A 27,074-nucleotide genomic window follows, 5' to 3' on the forward strand; every position below is an offset into this window, starting at 1 on the left:
AAGACCCGGACGTCTTCTTTAATAGAAGACCAGGAGGTCTTCTTCAATAGAAGATCAGGAGGCCTTCTTCAATAGAAGACCAGGAGGCCTTCTTCAATAGAAGACCAGGAGGTCTTCTTCAATAGAAGACCAGGAGGTCTTCTTCAATAGAAGACCAAGAGACCTTTTTCTATAAAAGGCCAGGAGGTCTTTTTTTTTAGAAGATTAGGTAGTTTTTTCCTATGGAAGACCAAAAGGTCTATAGAAGACCCGGAGGTCTTCTTATATAAAAGATCTGTAGGTCTTCTTCTGTAGAAGACCTGGAGGTCTTCTTGTATGGAAGACCAGGAAGTCTCTTTCTATAGAAGACCAAAAGGTCTTCTTCTATAGAAGATTAAAAGGTCTCTTTCTACAGAAGACCTGGAGGTCTACTTTTATAGAAGACCAGGAGGTCTACTTCTACAAAAGGAGGTCTTGTTCTACAGACGACCAGGAGGTCTTGTTCTACAGACGACCAGGAGGTGTTCTTCTACAGGAGATCAGGAGGTCTTCTTCTATAAAAGACCAGGAGATCGTCTTCTATAGAAGACCACAAGGTCTTCATTAATAGAAGACCACAAGGTCTTCTGCCACAGAAGGCCTGGAGGTCTTCTTCTACAAAAGACCAGGAGGTCTTCTTCTACAGACGACTAGGACGTCTTCTTCTACCGGATGTCTTCTTTTATAAAAGACCACAAGGTATTCTTCTATAGTGACCAGGAGGTCTTCTTCTATAGAAGACCAATAGGTCTTCTCCTGTATTCTATAGAAGACCATTAGGTCTTCTTCTATGGGAGACTAGGAGGTCCCTTTCTATAGAAGACCAAAAAGTTATTTTTTAAATAACTTTTGGTCTTCTATTGAAGACCACAAGGTCTTTTAAAAAAGGAGGACCACAAAATATTCTGTGGAAGATCACAAGGACTTGTAACATAATAGACCGCAAGGTCTTCTACCGTAGAAGACCAGAGGGTCTTCTACCATAGAAGACCACAAGGTCTTCTACCATAGAAGACTACAAGGTCTTTTACAATAGAAGACTACAAGGTCTTTTACAATAGAAGAGCGTAAGGTCTTCTACCATAGAATACTGAAATTTTCTACCATAGAAGACCGAAAGAAGACAACAAGGTCTTCTACCATAGAAGACCAAAAGGTATTCTACCATAGAATACCACAAGGTCTTCTACCATAGAAGACAACCAGGTCTTCTTTAAGTGAATACCACTAAGTCTTCTGTCTATGAAGACCATGAGGCCTTCTCCAATAAACTTTGAAGTCTTCTTTTACGGTAGAACACAGAAAGAATATTCGAAATTATGCACCAACTTTCAAATGTTTCTTTTTTCTTCCAAAAAGTGTAGTCTACTTTTAGGCTTCCATTAAAATTCATATATTTAATCTCCAACATTTCAGCATAAATTCAATCTCATATGCATATCAATAGCAAATCGATTAAACTATTTGAATACGATAATAAATTTTAATATTCCCAATATTGCATTTTTATTGAGCATATCGATGTTGATGCGGTTCGTGCTTGTTCAATTTTAGCTCGATTAATTAATATCATGCAGGCAGGCAGGCAGGCAGGCTGGCACAAGCACACACAAAAACAACCATTAATAGGCAATTCAATAATAAATCCCAAAAGCCTCTTAACCGATATCAATTTCCGTTTTGATGCCGGCACATGCCATATGAATAAATTTTCATATTTGATGGAAATTTTGTTGAAAACGACAAAAAAGTCTTTGATGCTTTGTGACGACGATCGTTGTTCAATTAAAATTATGAGCAAAACGTATTAGCGTATGTATGTAACAGCGTTTGTTTGTGTTTTATGAAAAAAATAACACGACGCGTTTTTTTTTGTTTTGAAAACTTAGTTCAGTTCAGTTTGTTGAGGGATATTCGTGTCACGAGACAAACAAGGCCAAACTCATGATGCACTCATTTTGATGTAGCACTGACATACACACACACACACATGTATCAAAGGAGACTTGTGTGTATTTGAGTCTGTGTGTGTAGTACATGTGTGTATGTAATATATCCTTAAAGTGTGTGACTGTGGAAAAACATTAGCAAAAATATAGAAACTAAAGTTTTTAAAAACATTGTGTGTACTGTGGCTGCATCACAAACATGAGTTGCTGGCGAACTTGGTGCATAGATATAGTTGTTTGCAAATGAATGGTGTGTGTAAAGGGTTATCATGCCAACTTCGAAATATGAGAAAATTAAAAAAAAAATTAAAAATAAATTTGTTAATATTGGCATAATAAAAATTCAAAATATTCAAATGGACATTTTATACTTGGGAACCAGATTTTAATGAATCTATTTATTATTTACAAAATATCATTTAAACGAAGTGCAATGTGATATTACGAGATTTCCAAACAGGACTAAAATACAAGATCACAATTTTGCCTTAGATTAACAATTAGTGAAATTTAAAAATTGTGTATCCACAAAATGCTTGACTTTGGAAACGTGAAAAAAGTTCTTATAAAATAATGATGCGAATTGAACTGAGGATTCTAGGACACTGTTATTCCGTTGTCAGATGGGTTATTAAAATTTCCTCGATATATCAAATTGCTGCCTTTTTGAAACTGTCTTCCCCAAAAATACATGTTTTGGTTAGTTATATGTGGCTCAATTCTTGATTTAATCATATTATTTGAACCTGATTCATTGAAAATGCATTGAAAATCACCGGACCAAATTATATTTTATGGTTTTGAAGTGCAGTTATGAGAGCATAGGGTGTTTTCTGAACTTTGCTGTATTAATTTTCGGTAGCAAGTCCAGTATTCACAAGTAAATGAAAATGCACCAATAATAATGATCAATGTTTTAAGATAACAGATAAAAGTTAAAAGCAGTACACATATGACCAAAAATTATGTCCAAACATGCTCGAAATCAGACGTATAAGTAAGCAATATTCCTGCAACTATTCCGGTGAAATCCGCAGTGAAAAATGTGGCATTTTAACAATGGGTACGTAATTTTCCCCCAGTATATATATAATCCACATTATTTTACATGGTAATTTTTCCATGCGAACAATGCTTAAACCAATATGCTCGAGATCTCTCAAAATATCTACATTGTACCTGTATTATTAATCGGGCTAGACGAACTCGTGGCAGAGGAGGAGTTGGCTCTCATTACGAATTTGAAACATCAGACTTTAGAAAGTTTCTTAGGAAGATTTCGCTTTAAATCGGAAAGAAGAACTGATATTAACCCATCTTCTAGCTTAGTATAAGTTTAGATTAGGCTAATTTTGGTGTAAAATTTTAATATTAAAACTTGAAATACTAAGTTTCAACCATTTTTCTTGAAAAATGTTTTATAAACCATCCAAATACAAAGACACCTGTGGATTATGAAAAACGAACTTTTTTTTTCAAAAAATCTGAAACCGCATATACCTTAAAGCTTATACTACACAATCAACGCGCCTTTTTTGGTATTGCATTAATTTTTTTTTTTTTTTGAATAGAGTGGAAATTTTTCTCCCATCTACTCGTGGAATTCTGTAATCTTATAAAGGATGATTTTTTTAGAGCTATAGGGATTTTTTTAATAAAATCGTTCGATGTAATAAGATGTTTGAAGGTTATTTCATGCAAATGTTGATCGCGACTGCCCTCAAATTGTCCATCCGCTTAGTCCAATGTTCACGTACTCTTTCTGAAAATTTGGGACTTCTTTCCCTAATAAATACTTCTAATGTGTCTATTGAAGCGTGCTCTTTCGTATAGACATGAGCCCTACCGAAATAATGGTTTTAGACCTAAGGTTTCCTTGGACCAACTACGTCTCAGGACATTTGGAGTTGATCTAGGGGTGTTCGTCCGTCTGTATGTTTGACCGGCCGTTGCGCACGGATGAATTGCTCCAAACTTGGTACCTCGTAATACTATTATCAAACTTAGATAGAGTTCGGAGATTGGTTATATCGGTCCACTCTTTCTGTTACAATATCGGCCCAATCGATCAAATACATTCCCCGCAATGGGTCATCATTTTTAATAGTTATTACTCTTATAAAATGAGAAGTAAGTGTCTGATTCTTTCCAAAATCAACACATTCCAACATTTATGTCAACAGAAGATATAGTGTGAATGCAGAATATGTAGTCCTTTTAGTACCTACCCCACAAACTGTCACAATTTTGAATACCTACAACGGCCATAGCGAAATAAGCAACCGATTCTTTTGAAACTTCACCCAACCCTATATTTACTTCCTAAGTCAAGATTTGATGTGAAAATGAAAGATATCGGCAAACCCCTTCTGGTACCTCTCCCACAAGGGGTTACCATTGTAAATGCCCATTTTTTTAAATTTTGCGGATCCTAATATTTATACCAATTGTAGGTCTTGTATAAACGTGGAATAGATCGGAACACTCCCTCTTCACCACCTTCTCCACAGCGGGTCAAGATTTTGACGATAAAATGCTAAATGAACATCCTATTGTTTTCAAATTTAACAAATAAAATCTGATGTGAAGATGGAATATATTGGTTCACTATATCATGTACCTCACGCACATTTCAATATTTTCCAAAAATTATCATATATTTCATATATAAAGTGAATGAAGTAGTAATATTTATATCACCCTTTTGTTAGATAAGAAATGGACAATATTGGCCCACTCCTTCAAAACCAACCCCACAAAGGGTCAACTGTTTAAAAAAATAATAACACAACTAAAAATATATTTTAATAAATGGAAAAAAGCTGAGGATATACATCTGTCCGATACTTTTTAACTTATTTTAATCGATTTTGCTGAAATTTGACCTGTATTTTTTATAGGTTAGCAAGGTAAAATTATGTCCCAGAACGTGTCAGAGTTCATGCATTTTAAACTTGATTTTTGACATTAAAATGCTCCGAAAATGTTCACATTTCTTCAAGCCTCTAGTATGTGTCCTTCAGTTTTCAAAATACTTCAAGTCCGGTGCGCTCGATCAGCATCCACAAGGAATTTTGGCGCACAACATGTTTTATGAATTAACACGCCCTTCTGAAAACATTTATTTATTTTCTGGTCACAGAGCCTAGGAGCAAATGCATATGACTAGTGGCGCCCAACGTAATTGATAATTTAATTGATAATTTAAAAATTCAAATCAATCAATTTCAAATGCATCGGCCGAAAACATTGACTACTTTCTGCATCAGATGCTTATGCCTATTAAGAACATCAAATAATCAATTTCAAACTACAGAATATCGGAAGATACCTCTCTTTGGCGGTTATTCGCAAACGTGGACAAATATGTAACAATTTTAGCTATATCAGTTGATCCTTTCAAAAGTTGAAATAATTACCATGAGTAGACAGACCGGAATTTTTAAATCGTTTTAGAATTTTGCCTCAGCTAAGCGATAAGGATTAGGAACACAAATAGATTGTGCCAATCTTGTTAATAGTTCAGTACACCAATTCCTAAAAGTATGAGTGATTTCATAAATTTCATATATTTAATATAACTCATACGCAGAGGTTTCCTACAAACGATCGGAGTCCCCGGAACTAGATAAGGAACAGGAAAGGAAAGGAAATTTCAAATATTAAAAAAGTCGAAATAAACTGTCCCAACTTGATTAAATGGTTGAATAAAAAATGACGCTGAGCGAACTCGATTCAAAGAAGACAATCACGGTTGTGATGTGTTCGATCAACTCATATTGCTGAACACATCAAACCGTCTCATGTTTGATTGTGAGTGAAGTGATTCAAACTGAGCGTTCGATTCGATCAGAAGCGAAAACGGTCATTTCATTCAGATCAAACTAAACGACTGCATCAACAAAAATAATGTTAGAAACCGAATATACTTGAATTTTTGCATGCTCGTTGCAGCCCTCTGATGAGGAACTAGTTCCTTTCCTTTGGCGCAACAAGGCCTGCAATTTACGGATAAAATTATATTTTGGTCAACAACAATCTTCCTGACCCTAATTGCCCTTTTCTTGAATGTCTAGGATTTGAGTGCAGTTATAGTTCATGGGGTTCCCTGAGTCTACTCTACATCAACTACAAACCTACCACAACTAACATTCATTCACATTCTCTGTCATTTCTCTCTCAAAAACAATTTAAAATAAAAACATTAATATTTTCATATCGAATTAAATTTTATTTAATGTAGTAGATATTTATATAAAACAAACTTAAAATAAAAATATTTAAATTATTTAATTAAATTAAAATAATTTAAGAAATAAACATTTAATTTTTTTTATTATAAATAAATTCCCGATGACTTATTCAACTAAATAGAAATGTTTATATGTATACTACTACTCTCTTGTGATAACCCTTTCGTTTTTGGCATTTCATGTGGGTGCGAGAGAGTGTGTGTGTTCTGGGTGTGTGAGTGTGTGTTGACTTAGCTCAGAGTATTCTTTTACGTCTAGGGAGGTGTTGGAAACATTGTTTGGGGCGGGAAATTGTTTAGTTTAAGTTTAGCTCGATACATGGGGGGCATAAAGTGGGGACAACTCAACTATGTTCGTGCTGCTGTTACTGACATGTTTGTGATATGAAAATTGGCGAACAATTTAAAGGAAAATATTAGCAAGAGACACCTTGCTTAGCAACCGTATACCAAGTGCTCACTTTGACCAATGACGGCGATTCCGGGGTGGTGGCCGCTGTTGCATGTCCCGGCTCCAAAGTCGCCGTGTGGATAGCTGTTTCATCTGCAGTCGGATTGTTGATATTATTGGTGGTGGTGGCTGTGGCGGTGGTGATGGCTGCTGCATTGGCGGAGCTGGCCATGTGGCCGACATTGTTATTGTTAGGAGTAGCACCCTGCGGAGCAATAACGGTTTCTGTGTTGGCTAATGGCAGTTGTGGTAGTGTTGGTCTAATGGTCGTTGGCTGATTTGTTGCACCCGCTGTTATTGCTGTTGTTGTCGCATGACATCGACATGAACCAGGAACTACGGCTGACACTGACTGTTGACAGTTGGGATTTGTTGGCTGAGTTGAGCAACAGTTTTTTGCTGTTGTTGCCCCCGATGCAGTGGCGGCATTCGCCTCGGTGACAGCTCCTTCGGAGCTTGGAAGAACAACAACAACATCTTTGGTTAAGTCTGTCGTTTGTTGTGGAACTTGATTTGATGATTTTTGATTATCGGACAGATGGTGGGGGGACTGAGGTGATGGCTGTTGCTGTTGCTGCTGGTGGTGGTAGTGGTGTTGGTGATGCCTCAGTTCACTTTCCATGGTCAGTGTGGTATGTTGCGATGTGGGACTGTAGTGTTTGCAGCTGGCTGCATATGCTTGTTGTTGTTTGGCTTCGGTCATATGCGGCTGCTGGGTGGTTAGTGTGTACTGCACTTGATATGCTGTTAGTTGTTGCTGCACATGCTGGGGATGATGGAAGTGTAGCAATGGTGGCATTTGTCGATCACGTCCCACTTGTGGTCCCACTTGAGGACAACGGAAACGTATGGCCTGTTCGTTGGCCGCATTAAGATCCCGTATTAATGGCAGTTTATGTTGTTGTAGTTGCTGTTGTTGTCGTTGTTGCTCTTTCCTGTTGTTGCAGCCGGTGTTGTTGCCAGTACCACTGGCATAATGTTTGCTGTTGCGGGCACGTTTGGCACGACTCTTTGAGCGTTTTTTGCGGGTTCTCGAATGGTCACCACCACCACCACTGCGGCCCCCACCACCACCTCCATTACCCCTACTTCCCCCACCGCCGCTGCCTCCTCCTCCTCCACCATTTCCTCCACGTGATTTGCTACGCTCCCGCTTGGCCTGCTGCGCATTTCTCAGCTTACTCCGCTGCCGGGGTCTCAAATATCTTAATTGCAAATCAGATTGGGGTCTTAGACAATGGCGACAAAATGAATGCTCTGACTCACTTAAATCACTTTCGCTGCTGACCTCATCAGGAACCAGGCTGGTGTTGTTATCTTCTGCATCGTCTTCATCATCGTCTTCCTCGTAATAGCCCTCAATGTAGGCGTTACCGCCGTCATTTAGTTTTTCTTGACTCTGTCCCGTTGTAATGGTTAACATTTCGCTACCCTCGCTTGCCTTTCCCCGCCCTTCCTTATGTTTCTGATATTTTCGTTGTTCTTTCAAAGCTTTCATTTGTTTATGTTTTCTCTCCTCATAACGTGCTCCTCCGCCGCTTCCTCCTCCTCCCTTACGTCGATTATCTACAATTGTTTTGGTCTTCTTGGCTGTTTTGGTTTTAGTTGTGGATGTGGACTTTTTCATTTCATATTCGTTGGGCGGATATGGTCAGAATGCAGAATCAAAGACTGACATTGATCTTGAGATGGCTTCGTCATTGTGGCAAGCTTCCAGAAATTCTTCCAGTGTCACCACACCATCACGATTTATGTCCATTTTCTAAAGGAAAAAAGAAAGAGAGAGAAAAAAGAAAATAAAAAAAAACGAAATTAGTTTTGGAAAACTTTTGAGGTTTTTTTTGGTAACAGTTTAGAATAGAGTGGAACTTCTCCCATGAGAATATGTGAGTCTCAAATGTACAGGGTAAAATAGAAAACCTGAAATAGAAAAGCCGACGGACGAAGAAAAAACAGCAACATCAGCAGAAATGTTTCGAAAATTAAAGAAGCGACTTGATCGAAACCCGCGTCGCAGTGGCCAAAAATTGACTCGTGTACTGAACATATCGCAATATTCCATTCGGCAAATATAGAAAAATGAGCTCGGAGTAAAGCCATAGAAATTCCAAAATGTGCAAGAACTTACACCGCAACAGAAAGAAAATAGACTCGAAAGAGCTGAAAAGTTGCTTCGCTTGGCCTGGTGAACTGCCGAATTTGATTTACGCCGAAGAGAAAACATTCGTTGTCCAGCAGTTTGTAAACAAACAAAATGATCGTGTTTACTTGCCAAAGAGGTCAGCTGAAAATGTGCACCTTCGGTTGGCCACCAGAACTCAAGCGCGGGCCATGGTGATGGTGTGGGCCGCCATAACAGCCGATGGTCGCTCTCCGACCATCGCATCAGAATAAATGCCGAATATTATCGTGAAAATACTCTGGAGAGTGTATTAAAGCCTTGAGCAGGCAAACATTTTGGCCGCAGACCTTGGACATTCCAACAGGACTCAGCCCATCGCATCCAACACGCACCACAAAATTAGGTTCCTCGCTTCATTTCTAGCGCATTCGTGCATCGTGTGACGGTTTCATTGGCCGTTTGAAGGCCATAATTCGTGCCAAAGGTGACCAAAGGGGCGGGGCCGAGTTTATGATACCCACCACCACTTTGCTAATTTAGTAGAGCTCCACATAACAATTAAAAGATTTTATGGGAGAATTTAATCATACACGCTTTGATTATAATTGTAATTTAAAGTTCAAAGAACTAAATATGCCGAAGCATTTGTATCTTTAAAATTCGGACTTGTATTGCCCATTTGGTGCAAATTTAATTTGAAATCGGATAAAGATATATAAGTGAGCTATATCCAAGTCTGAACCGATCTCGACAAATTTTTGGCAAAGATATTTCTGAGCTGTATTTGATATATTTGCCTGAATATCGTTGTTACGGAGTGCATATTACGGCTGTGGGTAACAAATACAAACAAAACAAATATGTGGGATCTATAGTTATATATGAATCGATCATCACCATCGATCGATCTTCTTCTTCTTGGCATACTAGCTTCTAGACTCAATTCGGTCGCATGTGCCAAATTTCATCCCTTTGGGCAAATATTAAACGTTTGTTGTGCAATAATAGGTAAATCGGACAAAGTTATATATGGGAGCTAGATCCAAATCTGAACCGATGTCGATAACATTTAGCAAAGGTATTTCTGAGCTGTATTTGATATATTTCCCCAAATATTGTTGTTACATAGTGCATATTACGGCTGCGGAGGACAAAAATAACAAATCGGATGAGCAATATATATGGGAGCTATAGCTATATCTGAACCGATTTCGATCAAATTAGGCATACTTATTTTCAGGCCTAATTTGGTTGTATGTGCATAATTTCATACTATTCGGGCTGATATTACACGTTTGGTGCACAATTAAATGCAAATCGGACGAAGATATGTATGGGAGCTTTATCTATTTTTTACCGATTATCTCCAATTTCAATAGGGTTCGTCCTTGGGCCAAACAAATATTGTTTGAACAATTTCATCTCAATCGGATAATAAATGCGACCTGAATAATACATGGGCAGACGGACGGACGGACGGACTGACATGCATAAATCAACTCAGAAAGTGATTCTATGGAGATCCTCAAAAGTAACTATTGGTCTATCTCGCTTCCTTCTCCATGTTACAAACAAATGCACAAAGACATAGTACCCCTACCACTATGTGGTGTAGGGTATAAAAAAATTTAAAAATTATGGGTTGTGACTTTATTGCAGTTTTTTTTCTCAACATTTTTTTTTTTTGGTAAAACTTGGCATTGGGTGAACAGATAGTGCTGTTGGTATATGAGTTTAAGGTTTGGAGGTAGATTTGAAAATGCGTTCTATATTTGTACAAAATGTACTAAATTTGGTATTGCGTAATGGGATAGAGCTAAAACTTATAAACTGTTGGTGTCTAGCATTAAGATATGGATCTAAAACCCTAAGAATAGTACCAAATGTTACTAATTTTGGTACTGGTTGAAGGGATAGAGCTAAAATTTCTCAAATTTGATATTGAGATCACTATTGGTTTTCTTGTCTCAATATTGCAGTATCCTGCCATTATTTGGTTTTGAAGGACATAATTGTATTTATCAATTGAATGGACTACAGTTCTGTGCTTTTACAGGTCCGAAATTTTAGGGAAGACAACTGATTTCATCATAATTTAAGTTTTCACATATTATAAAAAAACTTAAACGTAATTTGTAATAAATTGAAACAGAACCGCACATTAAAAATCAGAATTTGAAATCGTGGTATACCCTCCCATATAACGACCTAATCTTACAATTATTGTCTCCAAAATAACCAGCCCCATATGTAGATTGAATATTAAACGTGTATTAACTATTTCGGTCTATCCCATTTTTGGCCTGTTCCAAATTAAATTAATAATCAATATAAGAAAATTTCACAAAAACCTCTCCTTTATGGTTTTATATAATCAACCTCACATTTCCATTTAGATCACGTACAAACAATGTGACTTCAAAATGGAATTTTACGTTTTCTTGTTTAAACTTTACCATTTGCAATTTATTAAAACCCATCAATAAGTAGTTTGAAACAAATGTCTTTGGCAGATTTCCTTTTTGTTTTCGAACAAAACCAAATAAAAAGGCGTTTCTCACTGCTGCTCTGTGACATTTAAACTTCTACAAATAATGACGTTGACAGTTTAGTAAATGATTTTCAAGGTAGAATGACTTTGATATTTATTTTTTTTTAAGAAAAAAGTTTGCAGATGTTACTCCAGAAGTTTTGGGTTGTCGTTGTTGTTTAAAATTGTGCCAGTTTTCAGCGATAGATTATTGCTGATAATGTGTTGGAGAAGGAGAAGGTATTTTTGAACTACACACAATGGTGGAATGAAATGTCAAAGTAAGGAAGCACAATTTGAAAACTGGCTAGGCACCGAAATATACCGGAACTTCAAAGTTATATACGAGAAAACGTGGACCGGTACTGACAATGTTCTACCATAGAAGGTAGAACCCATTACTAACTCTAATACCGATCTCTTAACCATTCGATTAGAAAAAGTGGCTTTAATCGTCATAATACCGTATATCGGAAAGTATCGTTATATTATGGCTATACGAAAACGTGGACCGACATGACCTATTTACGAACTTGACCTGCCTGTTGTTAAGTACACATAATCATAAACTTTTATCTCAAATCCTTCCAAACTTAGAGAGATTTCAACAAATATTCTTACAGATAGACACATTGATCGACAGGAAGAACGACATCGACAAATCCACGTAAATCTTATTTTGTAGGGAATAACGTAATTATTACGAGAGTTACATGGTGAATGACAAAGTAAATATACCCTTATAGTATGCTGGAGGGTATAAAAATTATTTGCCACTTGTTTAAAAGCATCTAATAAGATTACGACCTGGGAGGAAAATGATTCTGAAACATTTTCATAATTTTGGTGATTGGCTCTTTTTGTCTATGGATGTAAATATTTCATAATGGATGCAAATATTTCCATAAGAGTCAGAATGTCTAGATTATCAGTATTGTTAGGGCTCTGGAAGAATTATAAGTCTACAGGTTCTTCGCACTTTCTTTCCGTGAAGTTTACGCTCTCGCTTAGGGATTTTTTCGAATTTTCTGAGCAAAGTCTGAAATTATTTATTTATCCACCTTAAAATTTATGGATTCGTTCCACCAATTAATTTTAGTACTCAAAAGGAAAAATTTGTTCATTAATTCTTGGACAAAATTTCCAAACTTTTCAGATGCATCAGTTTGGTACCAATACATTGACCTCAGTATCAAATTTCAGGATTCAAGCTCTATCCATTCACTCATCGGCAAGCTTAGCACCATTTAGTACTTTCACCATTTAGAAAGCATTCCGAAGTCTATCTCCTTTTCTCAAAACTATATACTAACATTGCCTCCATAACAAATTTCAGAATTTTAGCTCTATCCTTCGACCACCCTAGACACCAACAGTGACCTCGGTACCAAATTTCGGAATTCCAACTCTATACCAGCATCCATTTGCCGCATTTCCAACACGTACAAATGCCGCATTTCCAAAACCACCTCCAAATCTCAACTGCAGACATCAACACTGGTATTCATATCAAAATCTCAGGATTTCAAATCTATTTCTTGACTCAAATTCCATATCTATCCCAACACTCATTTGTAGCATTTGTACACATTTCCCAAACCATTTCCATCTCTCAATTCCAGATACCAACAGAGACCTCAATACCAAATTTGATGATTCCAGCCCTATCATTTCACTTAATACCAAATTTAGTACTGTTCATACAAATATAGGAAGCATTTCCTAAGCACCGCCAAATCTCATACTCACACAAATAACATCAATAATCTAAATATTAAATTTCCGAATTTCATCTCTATCCATTCACCCAATACCAAATGCAGTACTTTTTGTATAATCGTAATAAACCCAATAACAAATTTAGTACCATTTTGTACTTTCCGTCTCAAAACCAACGTCAATATTTCAATTCCAGATACCAACAGAGATCTCAATATGAAATTCAAGGATTCCAGCCCTATCCCTTCATCCAATACCCAATTTAGTACCATTTCGTACAATTGTAGTACACTTTTCAAAAGCCAACTCTATATCTCTATTCCAGATACGAAGACAGACCTCAGTATCAAATTTTTTGATTCCGGCTGTATACATTAACCCAATACCCAATTTAGTATCACTAAGTACTTCCGAACAATTATAGTACAAATTTCCAAAACCATATCTTAACCAAAGACATCAATAATGACATCTTTATAAAATTTCAGGATCTCAGCCCTATTCCTTCAGGCAATACCAAATGTTGTACCATTTAGTACTTTTCGTACAATTATAGTAAATATTTCCAAACCGCCTCAATGTATCAATTTCAGATACCATCAATGACCACAAAATCAAACTTGGGGATTCAGCGCTATCCCTAATCCCAACCCGATACCAAATTCAGTACAATTTAGTTCTTTCGCACAATCATAGAACGTTTTTCCACACCACCGCCAAATCTCAAAAACAGATACCATCAGTAATCTGAATATTGAATTTCTGAATTTTTTTCTCTATCCCTTCCCCTAATACCAAATATAGTACCATGCAGTACATTTCGTACAAACGCCGAAACCAAGTCCTTATCGTAACCTGAGATACCAGAAGTGACATCTGTACCAAATTTCAGGTTCTAGCTATATTCCTACACCCAATAGCAAATTTAGTACTTTTTGTACAATTATAGTATACATTTCCTAAAGCACCGCCAAATCTTAAACACAGATACCATCAGTAATCTGAATATCAAATTTCTGAATTTTGTCTATCGCTTCTCCGAAATTCTCAGTCTAGTATCATTCAGCACTTTTCGTACAATTCGTACACATTTGCGGAACCACCTCCATATGTGCAGGCTATACATGTACAGCGACTCTAATACCAAATTGCAGATTTCAAGCACTGTCCGTTCACACAATTCCATGTTGTACCAAATTAAGTACTATTTAGTACTTTTCGTGCCCTTTTGGTATACAATTCCAAAATCACCTACCAACAACACAAAATTTCAAATTCCCTGTTTCATCCATTCACCCTAAATCAAAATCTTCCACTTAGGACAAACTAAGTACAATTTAGTACTATTTAGTACGAATTTCCAAAACCATCTGCAAATCTCAACTCTACACACTAAGAGTGACCCTAATGCCAAATTTATGTTGTCCAACAGTACCTGTTCACAGAATAGAACCAAATTTAGTACCAAGCAGTACCTTTCGTACGCTTGCTGAACTTATTTTCAAACCCAACTCTATTGTACAGGACATCCGAGTAGTCTATACCAAAATTTTTATTTTCCAGGTCAAACCATTTAACCAAAACCAAATTGTACCGATTTTAGTACCATTTAGTACAATTCTTACACTTAGTAACATCTCCAAAACACCTCCTTACATCAACCCTGTTTCCAATAATTTATGTCCATATTTTAGCTATCTCCGTTCACAAAATACGAAAAGGTATGATATTTTTTAGCTTTTTAGTACACTTCTAATCCGAAATCCCAAATGCCCAGCCTTATCTCACCCCTCCCCCCCATCATTGATCCACATGCAAAATTTTAAGATTCTAGCTTCAACCGTTTCGCCTGGGCATTGATGAATGAGTCAGTCCCTCATTATACCCTCCACCATACTATGGAGGGTATATTAACTTTGTCATTCCGTTTGTAACTCCTCGGAATACTCATGTCAGACCCAACAAATATTCTTGATCAGCGTAAAATTCTAAGACGATTTAGCGATTTCCGTCTGTATGTCTGTTGTAATTACGCTATTTTTCGAACGAACTGAAATAGAAGGCTAAAATTTTGCACACATGTTTATTTTTCCAGTAGACAGGTTAAGTTCGTAAATGGGCCATGTAGGTCTACGTTTTCATATAGCCCCTATATAACGGTATCTCCCGATATTCGGTATTTTGATAATTTTAGAGTCATTATTCACCGGAATTGTTTCAAATTTGATATTGGAAGTTCGAAATAGATACTACAGCCTTAGACAGAAAATTGTCTGTGGAGGTCCACATCTTCGTATAGCTCCCATATAACGGTACCTCCCTATATTCGGTATTTTGATAATTTTAGAGTCATTATTCACCGGAATTGTTTCAAATAACGTATTTAGAGTTCGTTATGGGAACTACAGTCTGTGAAAGAAAATTATCTATGCAGGTCCAGGTCTTCGTATAGGCCCCATATACCAGTACCTCCCTATATTCGGTATTTTAGATACAATACCCACCGAAATTGTTTGAGATGTCGTACTTGAAGTTTGTAATGGATGCCCATGACAGAAAATTGTCTATGCTGGTCCAGGTCTTCGCACAGCTCGGATATAAGGGTACCTATAAGATCTACATTATTCACCGTTAATTTCAAGTTTCTAATATGAATTTGGTAATGGCTTACAACAAACAGTGCCTATGTAGGTCCACGCCGTATAGACAACAATATAACGGCTATATTCCGTATTTTTTAAATTTCAACAGAATTTTTTAAGTATTTTATTTCCAAATTCGTTCCAAATGGTGGAGGATATTCAATGTTCGAACCTACTGCTTCTTAACTTGGGTTTTACTCTTTTATATTTAGATTTTACCTATCTCTGATTCCCTTCCCTAACATTTTCCTGAAAATTCCTCCCTGATCCTCTTTGGCATGTCCCGCTTTTTAAAGGGGGAAAAGAAATTATTATTGCTTTTGAAAAAAAAAAAAAAAAAAACAAACAAATTGCAAAAAATAAACACCAACAACCGTTGAACTATTAATAATGTCAGTTATGCAAACGAAAGGAAGTTAAGGACAAAACGATGGCATTTGTAATGTTTTGTCGGTTGTTGTTGCTGGCAATATTTTCTCCTCTTTGGTCGGTCCGGGTCTGCTTCAATAACTAACTAGCCAATATGTCAGCATAATATTTATTCAATTAACTTCCGCTCAAAATCATTCAGTTGCCAAGCACCACGAAGGACAAGGACCTTCAACTATAAATAATCTAAGAATAGCATAACGAAGGACCACAGCGAGAGAGAGAGAAAAATCACCACAATTTCTGGTAAAGATATCCTCAAGAATTTACCATTTCCTTAACACAATGTGGCGGTAGAAGGATATCCATCAAATTACAGTTATATTCAGATAGACAGACACACACACACACACACCTTGGAAGCTTTTCGATATTGTATGCAAAGGACAGCCAGGCAATCAAACAGCCACTCACTCAATCAGTCCGAAGGTACAACCACACCAATATTTTATGTAATATTAGAATAGCTAATACTCCCCTCCCCTCTCTTTCATTTGTTTTGACACAATGTCAAATGCAAGGCAAAGAGTAGGGAGTGACTCTTTTTTTCTTTCTTTTCTTCTTACCTGAAATATTCTTTCCACTTTGCCTTTGATTTTCTCCTCTTCGGGCAGCTCGTCGGGCAGACGTCCCATTAATTCATAAATGGCAGTCACAATATCAGTCATTTCTTCCCGTGTTATGTAGCCATCGCCATTGATGTCATATAATTGAAAAGTCCAACGTAATTTCTCCTCGACGGAACCACGCGACAGTATCGAAAGTCCTTGAACGAAATCCTGTAAAAGGAAATGAAACATAAACACGAAGGCACAAACAGACACACATACACACACAAACAAATGGTTAGTATAACATTCATCTATAAGTAGGTGGAAAGAATGAAAGAACGCAAAAAACAATTTAAAATAAATGCTTCACTTCTTCGATGTATATTTTTGTGGAGCGTTTTCTCTTTTTATCCTTGTCTCTTTCTCACTGCTTATTTTTGCATGAGCGAAGATGAATAAGGATTTTTTCCTTTGGTTTTTTCTTTGCTTAAGAAAAAGTAAAGTGCAAAGCGGTGGAATGAAATGAAAATTATGACAAATTGAAGGTGAATTTATGAAATTGATGTACATCTTGTCAGCGAATGGTAAATGTATTTTCTTCAGTTGTAATGATGTGGACAGTGGTGTGGAGGGAATGAAAAATTAAATTTATTTTTCATATATCTACTTTAAAGACGCAATATTTAAAAGGAACATTTCTTTAACTCAGATATCTGAGATTTTCAAGATGAAGTAGTTTTGAGAGAGAAACGTTCAATGACCACGAACCTTGCGAACAAATTTTGTTTAAATACACGATTTTTTGGCAAGAATTTAAAAATTTTATAAAGAAAAGTAGATGTTATAACTATTGGCTGTACATCTAATAGATTTTCCTTTAAAATACATATTTCTTATATTTTTAGTTACCTAATTCTTAAAAGTTTCAGACCTGACTATCGAGAGTGGGCCTTCTCAATTATTTTTTAAATATCCTAGATGTATTTTTTTAGTCGGATGTTTTAAAAAATCCTGTTGCTCAAGAAGTTCTTAAAAATGATATTTTTTTATAGCGGAAGGTCTTTGAAAATATTAAACAATTCACTATTTAGATGCAAGTCCTTGAACGCTATTTGTAAAAATTCGAAAAGTCTTTAAAACACATTTAAAAAAATTCTGTACTTAATCCTGTCAAATCAAAATCCTAAAAAAAGTTGGAAAATTTACGATTTTTGTGCCATTTTTAATTTTTTAAGTTTATCGAGGAGAATATTAGTTAAGCCAATGCATATGGGACCCCCATGTAACTTTTCTGTCCATCTCCATACGTAAACCCTAGAAACCAACCAACCGACACTTTTTTTTGTTTTAGTGTCAACCTTGCTTCACAAAATACTCCAGACACAATAGTCCAACGCATTGGTATCCGGAGATTTTGGTGGCCTTTGTGCACTGAAAATGAAGCAAAGAACCAAATATCGTAACCATTCTCGGGTGGCGCGTGCTAAGTGCGATAGTGCTGACTCCTGTTGGAATGTCCAAGGTCTACGGCCAAAATGTTTGCGTTCCCAACGCTTTAATACACCCTCTAGAATATCCAGTCGACTAATACGAGCCGAGAGCGACCATTGGCTGTTATGGCGGCCCACACCATCACCATGGCCGGCGTTTGAGTTCTGGTGGCCAACCAAAGGTGCACATTTTCAGCTGACCTCATTTTGTTTGTTTACAAACTGCTGGACAACGAATGTTTTCTCATCGGAGAAACAAAAAATCGACAGTTCATCACTTTCGGCCGAAGCCACTCTTTAGCTCTTTTGAGTCTATTTTCTTTCTGTTGCGGTGTAAGTTCTTGCACTTTTTGTAGTTTCATTGGCTTTACCCAAGCTCATTTTTCAGTATTTGCCGAAAGGAATATTGCGATATGTTCAACTCACGAGCCATTTTTCTGCCACTGCGACGCGTGGTACGATCAAGTCGCTTCTTTACTTTTCGAACAATTTCTGGTGATGTTTTCTTCCGTCCACTTCCTTCCGTCCTCAGTGGCTTAGAAATGACAGCAGTCTGAAGTTGGTTGCAGTTTTTTTCATCTCATCCTGTATATCAAACTCACTTTCTAACCTTGATTCTTATACCAAATTTCAAGTTTTTTAGCTCGATCGATTTACATAATACCACATTGTACCGTGTTAGAAGTTTAGTACCATTTTAGAACATTTCGTAGTCTTAAACACCTAATTTCCAAAACCTTTTGATACACCTATTCTGCCCTCTATCAGTGACACTTTCCATATTTCAGGCTTCTACCAATCTCCGTTTGTTCCATATAAAGTATTGCATTTTTAGTACATTTTACCAACTTTTCGTACCCTGTTAGTACGCATTTCAAAAAACTCAGCCGTACCATACCACTACGCACCAAGATTCTAGCTTCCTCCGTTTAGTCTGGCTTTTAGTTCTCACTCAGCCAGTCAGTCAGAAATTTTACTGCTCTTATATATATATAGATATGATTATCCAAAATTATGACCCTTAAGGGGAAGTATCAGGAGGTGGTGGACCGATGTATCCCATCTTCACACGAGATTTTGTGTCAATAAAAATATTGCAATTTTCGCATTGTAAGATAGTTATAATTATTAAAATTTTCGACTGGTTGTGAGGAGGATACAAGAAGGAGAGGGCCGGTCGTTGTGCCGGTGGAAATAGTGAGAGGTGCGAACTTTGAAGATAATTGAATACTTTGTTCACATTTAATAAGAGTTATATAAATTTTACCCTTTGAGGGTAAGGTACTTTTATAAAGTGGGCCGTTATTGTCCCTTTTTGCACCTGAGCTGCCACTGAAGCAAATATTGTGGTTTTGAAAATTTTGAATGGATGATTCTTTTAAATTCTTTGAAGTAACATATTTTCTTTGACAATTTTGACCTTTTTGGGAGAAGTACCAGAAGGAGTGGTCCGATATTACCCAATATCTAACTCGATATAAGTTTAATAATAATATTATAATGCAACAAGTTTGTTTCGAATCGGATACTGCTTGCGAGAGTTATCCAGACTGACAGACGGAAAAACACCCCCCGATCGACTCCTGAATCTGATTTGGTCCAAAGAAAACTAGGTTCTAAAACCGGAATATCGATGAAGCACGCTTTGGCCATATTAAATGATATATAACCCCTTCAGCCGTATAGCTGAGGGTATAAAAATTCCGCGATATTTTTTGGTCTTTGTCGTCATAAAAAATCGGTAGACAATCCAATATTTATTATTAATCCGGAAATCCTTAAAAAATTATTTCTAGAAATTCACAAATTAGTTTTAGCCTTATCCTCGTTGTAGTTCGACAAATATGTTAAGATTCGCCACAACTAGACCAAATAGGGGATCTCATTCGCAATTTACTTGAGTCATGGTTTTTACAAAAAATACGAAATTTTTCTGTGTGAAATAGCTGATACAGATACTTCCTTCGCCTTGTAAACTCATACCTAAAATAAGTAAGCGAGGTACCAAAATAACTGGACCAATATAGCCGATAATTGAACTTCATCTAATTTTCGTTCATAGATCAATTTTACCTTTTTATGGGAGTTAGGAATTTAGCCCAAAGCCACACTCAGTAATTGTCCAGAATTTGTTTTCACTCGCTTCCAGAATTTATTTTCATTCCGTCACGTTATCCCCCATGTCCTTGTCGTTTTATCATTTATTATTTATCGTTTTATTATTTTGTTTCTGATTGGATTCTACTTCTATACGGTTTTGGTTTTTGCAAAGGTCATTTGTAAAGTAAATTGAAACACTGTGGCCGTGGCTGTGTGGCCTCTGGTTGTGGCGGGAGATGAAAGTTAAGATAAAGTTTTTTTTCCTGTGCTGCCACTCCGCCACTTCCCATCACATGATTTGTCAGAGAGAAAAAAATATAAATAAATCGAAATTTCATTTCCGCCAGATCTCTCAACCACGAAACGAAATAAACTTTCGCCAACAGAAATTCATAAACTTTGCCATCATTTGTCTTTCGTTTTTTGTTTCCTCTTTGGCATAGTTTTGTGGCTGCCTTTGGCGCCTAGAAACAAGTATTAATAAGCGATCAATCAAAACAAATCTATATATTTTGAAAATATTTTTGTTTTTGACTTGTTCAAGAGAAGGGGAGAGTGTGGGGATGAGGAGAGTGTTTTATGGTTGGCAGTGTTTGAAAAGTTGTATCCTATAAGTTTTGATATTTGTCTTTTTTGTTCTCACTTTAGCTCAGCTGAGCCTTTTCCTATAGCCATAATCATTAGCATGATAAACCTCTTTGGAAAATATTTTTGGATAAATAGCTGGCAATTTATTGCAGCTGTTGGGGTTTTGTTCAAAGTTCAAATTTAGGGATGAGGTAATTAAGGGTGGAAAGGTATTTAAAAACACCTCACGTGGCGTTAGTCTGACTTATAGAGGTGCAAACGTATTTCATTGGATAGTGATTTTAAGACTTTCAGATTTTCGTGAGAAGCTCTTCGAGGAGTAGAACTACGGCTCTTCTGGGAAAAGACCTTTCTGTTCTTCTGGGAGAAGATATATAAGTTCTTCTGGGGGAAGATATTTCTGTTCTTCTGGGAGAAGGCCTTTTCGTTTCTTCTATGAGAAGACCTACTTGTCTCTTCTATGAGAATACCTCTCATATCTTCTATGACAATACCTTCTCGTCTCTTCTATGAGAATACCTTCTCGTCTCTTCTATGAGCATACCTTCTCGTCTCTTCTACGAGAATACCTTCTCGACTCTTCCATGAGAATATCTTTTCGTCCCTTCTAGGAGAATACCTTCTCGTCTCTTCTATGAGAATACCTTTTCGTCTCTTCTACGAGAATACTATCTCGTCTCTTCTATAAAAATACCCTATCGTCTCTTCTATGAGAATACCTTCTCGTCTCTTCTTTTGTGAGAAGACCTACCGCTTTTCTGTGATAAGACCTACAGCTCTTTTGTGAGAAGACATTCAGCTCTTCTTCGGGGAGAAGACCTTCAGCTCTTCTTCGGGGAGAAGACCTGCAGCTCTTCGATGAGAAGACCTATAGCTCTTCGATGAGAAGACTTATAGCTCTTCGATGAGAAGACCTATAGCTCTCCGATGAGAAGACCTATAGCTCTTCGATGAGAAGACCTATAGCTCTTCGATGAGAAGACCTATAGCTCTTCGATGAGAAGACCTATAGCTCTTCGATGAGAAGACCTATAGCTCTTCGATGAGAAGACCTATAGCTCTTCTTCGGGGAGAAGACCTTCAGCTCTTCGATGAGAAGGACCTATAGCTCTTCGATGAGAAGACTTATAGCTCTTCGATGAGAAGACCTATAGCTCTTCGATGAGAAGACCTATAGCTCTTCGATGAGAAGACCTATAGCTCTTCGATGAGAAGACCTATAGCTCTTCGATGAGAAGACCTATAGCTCTTCGATGAGAAGACCTATAGCTCTTCGATGAGAAGACCTATAGCTCTTCTTCGGGGAGAAGACCTTCAGCTCTTCGATGAGAAGACCTATAGCTCTTCGATGAGAAGACTTATAGCTCTTCGATGAGAAGACCTATAGCTCTTCGATGAGAAGACCTATAGCTCTTCGATGAGAAGACCTATAGCTCTTCGATGAGAAGACCTATAGCTCTTCGATGAGAAGACCTATAGCTCTTCGATGAGAAGACCTATAGCTCTTCGATGAGAAGACCTATAGCTCTTCGATGAGAAGACCTATAGCTCTTCGATGAGAAGACCTATAGCTCTTCGATGAGAAGACCTATAGCTCTTCGATGAGAAGACCTATAGCTCTTCGATGAGAAGACCTATAGCTCTTCGATGTGAAGACCTATAGCTCTTCGATGAGAATACCGAGAGCTCTTCTATGAGAAGACCTTCAGCTCTTCTATGAGAAGACCTATTATAGCTCTATATAGCTCTTCTATGAGAAGACCTATAGCTCTTCCATGAGAAGACCTATAGCTCTTCTATGAGAAGACCTATAGCTCTTCTATGAGATGACCTATTATAGCTCTTCTATGAGAAGACCTATAGCTCTTCGATGAGAATATCTTTTCGTCCCTTCTAGGAGAATACCTTCTCGTCTCTTCTATGAGAATACCTTTTCGTCTCTTCTACGAGAATACTATCTCGTCTCTTCTATAAAAATACCCTATCGTCTCTTCTATGAGAATACCTTCTCGTCTCTTCTTTTGTGAGAAGACCTACCGCTTTTCTGTGATAAGACCTACAGCTCTTTGTGAGAAGACATTCAGCTCTTCTTCGGGGAGAAGACCTTCAGCTCTTCTTCGGGGAGAAGACCTGCAGCTCTTCGATGAGAAGACCTATAGCTCTTCGATGAGAAGACTTATAGCTCTTCGATGAGAAGACCTATAGCTCTCCGATGAGAAGACCTATAGCTCTTCGATGAGAAGACCTATAGCTCTTCGATGAGAAGACCTATAGCTCTTCGATGAGAAGACCTATAGCTCTTCGATGAGAAGACCTATAGCTCTTCTTCGGGGAGAAGACCTTCAGCTCTTCGATGAGAAGGACCTATAGCTCTTCGATGAGAAGACTTATAGCTCTTCGATGAGAAGACCTATAGCTCTTCGATGAGAAGACCTATAGCTCTTCGATGAGAAGACCTATAGCTCTTCGATGAGAAGACCTATAGCTCTTCGATGAGAAGACCTATAGCTCTTCGATGAGAAGACCTATAGCTCTTCGATGAGAAGACCTATAGCTCTTCTTCGGGGAGAAGACCTTCAGCTCTTCGATGAGAAGACCTATAGCTCTTCGATGAGAAGACTTATAGCTCTTCGATGAGAAGACCTATAGCTCTTCGATGAGAAGACCTATAGCTCTTCGATGAGAAGACCTATAGCTCTTCGATGAGAAGACCTATAGCTCTTCGATGAGAAGACCTATAGCTCTTCGATGAGAAGACCTATAGCTCTTCGATGAGAAGACCTATAGCTCTTCGATGAGAAGACCTATAGCTCTTCGATGAGAAGACCTATAGCTCTTCGATGAGAAGACCTATAGCTCTTCGATGAGAAGACCTATAGCTCTTCGATGAGAAGACCTATAGCTCTTCGATGTGAAGACCTATAGCTCTTCGATGAGAATACCGAGAGCTCTTCTATGAGAAGACCTTCAGCTCTTCTATGAGAAGACCTATTATAGCTCTATATAGCTCTTCTATGAGAAGACCTATAGCTCTTCCATGAGAAGACCTATAGCTCTTCTATGAGAAGACCTATAGCTCTTCTATGAGATGACCTATTATAGCTCTTCTATGAGAAGACCTATAGCTCTTCGATAGGAAGCCCTATTATAGCTCTTCTATGAGAAGACCTATTATAGCTCTTCTATGAGAAGACCTATTACCAGCTCTTCTGGGAGAAGACCTACAGCTCTTCTGGGAGAAGACCTACAGCTCTTCTGGGAGAAGACCTTCAGCTCTTCTGTGAGAAGAACTTCGGCTCTTCTGTGAGAAGACCTTCAGCTCTTCTGTGAAAGACCTTCGGCTCTTCTGTGAGAAGACCTTCGGCTCTTCTGTGAGAAGACCTTCGGCTCTTCTGGGAGAAGACCTACAGCTCTTCTGGGAGAAGACCTACAGCTCTTCTGGGAGAAGACCTACAGCTCTTCTGTGAGAAGAACTTCGGCTCTTCTGTGAGAAGACCTTCAGCTCTTATATGAGAAGACCTATAGCTCTTATATGAGAAGACCTATAGCTCTTCTATGAGAAGACCTATAGATCTTCTATGAGAAGACCTATAGCTCTTCTATGAGAAGACTTATAGCTCTTCTAGGAGAAGTCGTATAGCTCTTCTATGAGGAGACCTATAGCTCTCCTAATGAGAAGACCATTAGCTTTTCTATGAGAAGATCTATAGCTCTTCTAGGAGAAGACCTATAGCTCTTCGATGAGAAGACCTATAGCTCTTCTTTGAGAAGGCCGAGAGTTCTTCTATGAGAAGACCGAGAGTTCCATGAGAAGACCTATAGCTCTCCTATGAGAAGACCTATAGCTCTTCTGTGAGAAGATCTAGAGCTCTTCTATGAGCGGTAGCTCTTCGATGGATATCTTATCCCATACCGTCAAGTCGTCTTGGGATTTTTTTATATTTCTCCTTTTAAATTAAATTTATTTAACAATTCAATTACAAACAACCCCAACCACTTAACCTTCATTGCCTTCCTTATTATAAAGTCATTAGTAGTTTTGTGCATTATCTGATATTTCCTCTACTCAATCATGTAATCCTTGTCTATGTAAAATGTATCTCCCTCCTTATTTTCAATATCCATGTAAACATTTGACTTTGCAAACAACAAATTTGAAAACTTTTGAAGTTTAAAGAGCAGCAACAGAACAAAAACTAAAATATAATTTGTAGTTCAATCAATTTTTCCCTCTTGAATTGCTCTTATCCTCCTCTCGATTTATTGTGCACTTGTAGTGGAACACAGAAGCACACACACACCCAGACAAAGGCAAAAGTTGTTATTTATTTAGTTATTATTATTTGTTGTTGACTACTCGGTGCCTCCGCCTCCTTCCGTGTTAACTATAATGGTATTTGTAAAATTTTGTGAAGTGTTATTGTTGCTGTTGTTGCTTTTTATTTTTTTGTAATTCAAATACTACCACCACCCATCACTCAACCAAGTGTTCAATTACGGTTCAAGTCGAATATAATAAAGCTCTCAATAGGTTTTTTTTTGTTGCCTCCAAACATGCAATAGACTTTGTCTAGTAGTCTCTTTTTTGTTGTTGCCATGATCCTTAGAGGCTTACGAAATATAGCCTCCATTATTCTCGTCATAGAGTCATGAACAACAAAAGGGATAAGTGGTTGGTTATGGTATAGAAGAGCTTGCTTTAGTAGTTTAGCTCAGTTCAGCAGTGCTTGTGGCATAAATACATCCTTATCCCTGAGATGGAACAACACCAACAACAATAGCAACAACCGAAACAGAAGTAGGAGAAAATAATGGCATGACAAACTGTCTACTTAAGTAAAGTTTAATACACTTAAGTATTTGTGCAGGCACACGAACCAAGGGGAAAAATTATAATTTCATTAAATAAACTTGAAATAACCGAAATTGTTGTAAAGAAATAAAAACCCATAACAACATTTTTTCTCTTTTGAAAAAATATTTTTTTTTTCATGTAGGAAACCCTTAAAGACAACAATGTAAATTGTTGCACCGACTTAGCGTTGCAAGAGTTATGCGAATAATAAAGTAAAGAAAAAAGGGGAAAATATTTACATTGTTGCAAAAAGAATTTTTTGTCTTTTTCGTTATAACAAAGTTGAAAGGAAAACACAAGTTATTTGACGAACATGGAATGCATTATTGCTGCGAAAATTTATTTTGTTCTGCAAACATTTATTCTTGACTACTTTTTGAGGATTTCCAAAGATTTCTCAAAGTCAGTTACAATAAAATGAAGAATTTTAGAGGCAGAGAGACACAGCGAGCACAGGATTGTGGCAGATGATTAATTGCTTTGTAAAATTTTACGATTTAACAAATTGTGGGTTAGATGGAAATTTGAGGCGTAAACAGGCAATGAGAAAGAAAATGTATGTCAAGCAAGATTTATTTTTAAGTCAACTTTTACATTTTAATAAAATTAGAGAGTATATTAACATTCTACAACACTATGTGTTGGTGGTATTGTAAGTTTGATTGGGCCAAAAATTATGTAACACCTCGATATATTGGTCCCCGACATAGGAAACCATATATGGATCTTCCTGTCTCGCCGAGCTGAGTAGATCAACTATGTATGTCCGTCCGTCTGTCCGTCTGTCCATGTTAATTTGCAATCACGCTACAGATCGCAATTATGGCCCGGTCCTCACGAAATTTAAAATGGAGTTGATTTCCAAATAATTTTGGAGATGATTGCAAAATTGACAAAAACAAAAACAGAAAATGATCCTGATTTTTCTGTTGCTCTGCAGGCCACAATTATAAACTAATCGACGCGGAATTCTGTGAGGAGTTAGAGTTTAGGGCTGGCAGAAGCCAATTTGGACGGCCATGGTCTCTTGTTTTTGAAAATCAGAAAAAAATCAAATTTTCCTAATTTTGCAGTCGCTCTACAGGTCACAGTTGAACAGGGAACAGGGAAGTCTAGCATTTTAGATGACCATTGGATTATATTTAGCTGTAAAATGGACCACAACCCGACGGAACGTTTAAATATTTGGCAAATGCCCCTGGTCAAAAAGCAGGGGTTAATTTCAAAAACGAAATCTTCCTAAATGGATTTAGATATAAGGGGGTTTCCAACATATCGTAGTTTTGTAGGGTATCACAAAGTCAGCCCACACGGCTATAGCCTTTGCCAACCTGTTTTTTTTTTTTTAATTTTCCAGACTTATGCCTTTACCGCTCCT

General features: G+C 37.3%; 2 protein-coding genes across 2 annotated transcripts in view; both read right to left on the reverse strand.

The window, feature by feature from the left end:
* Window positions 1–6,576: 6,576 nt before the first annotated feature.
* Window positions 6,577–27,074, reverse strand: part of LOC101890086 (uncharacterized) — a 98,795-nt gene continuing 78,297 nt past the window's right edge. The window contains exons 4-6 of the mRNA XM_059122021.1: window positions 16,679–16,891; window positions 8,327–8,432; window positions 6,577–8,260 (exon numbers count right to left, since the gene is read on the reverse strand). Coding sequence (XP_058978004.1) covers window positions 6,636–8,260; window positions 8,327–8,432; window positions 16,679–16,891 — 1,944 coding nt within the window. The 3' untranslated portion in view covers window positions 6,577–6,635. The remainder of the gene's footprint in view (window positions 8,261–8,326; window positions 8,433–16,678; window positions 16,892–27,074) is intronic.
* Window positions 7,781–8,316, reverse strand: LOC131802100 (uncharacterized). The gene is made up of 2 exons (XM_059121474.1): window positions 7,937–8,316; window positions 7,781–7,875 (listed from the first exon to the last, which is right to left on the reverse strand). Exons 1-2 carry the CDS (start codon window positions 8,295–8,297, stop codon window positions 7,868–7,870), a joined length of 369 nt encoding a protein of 122 aa, XP_058977457.1. The 5' UTR covers window positions 8,298–8,316; the 3' UTR covers window positions 7,781–7,867.

This window comes from Musca domestica, unplaced genomic scaffold, assembly GCF_030504385.1.
Source record: "Musca domestica strain aabys unplaced genomic scaffold, Musca_domestica.polishedcontigs.V.1.1 2, whole genome shotgun sequence".
NCBI classification, from domain to species: Eukaryota; Metazoa; Arthropoda; class Insecta; order Diptera; family Muscidae; genus Musca; species Musca domestica.

Coding starts and splice junctions, on each gene's coding strand:
- LOC131802100 (XM_059121474.1), bottom strand. CDS start 8,297: ATGAAAAAGTCCACATCCACAACTAAAACCAAAACAGCCAAGAAGACC.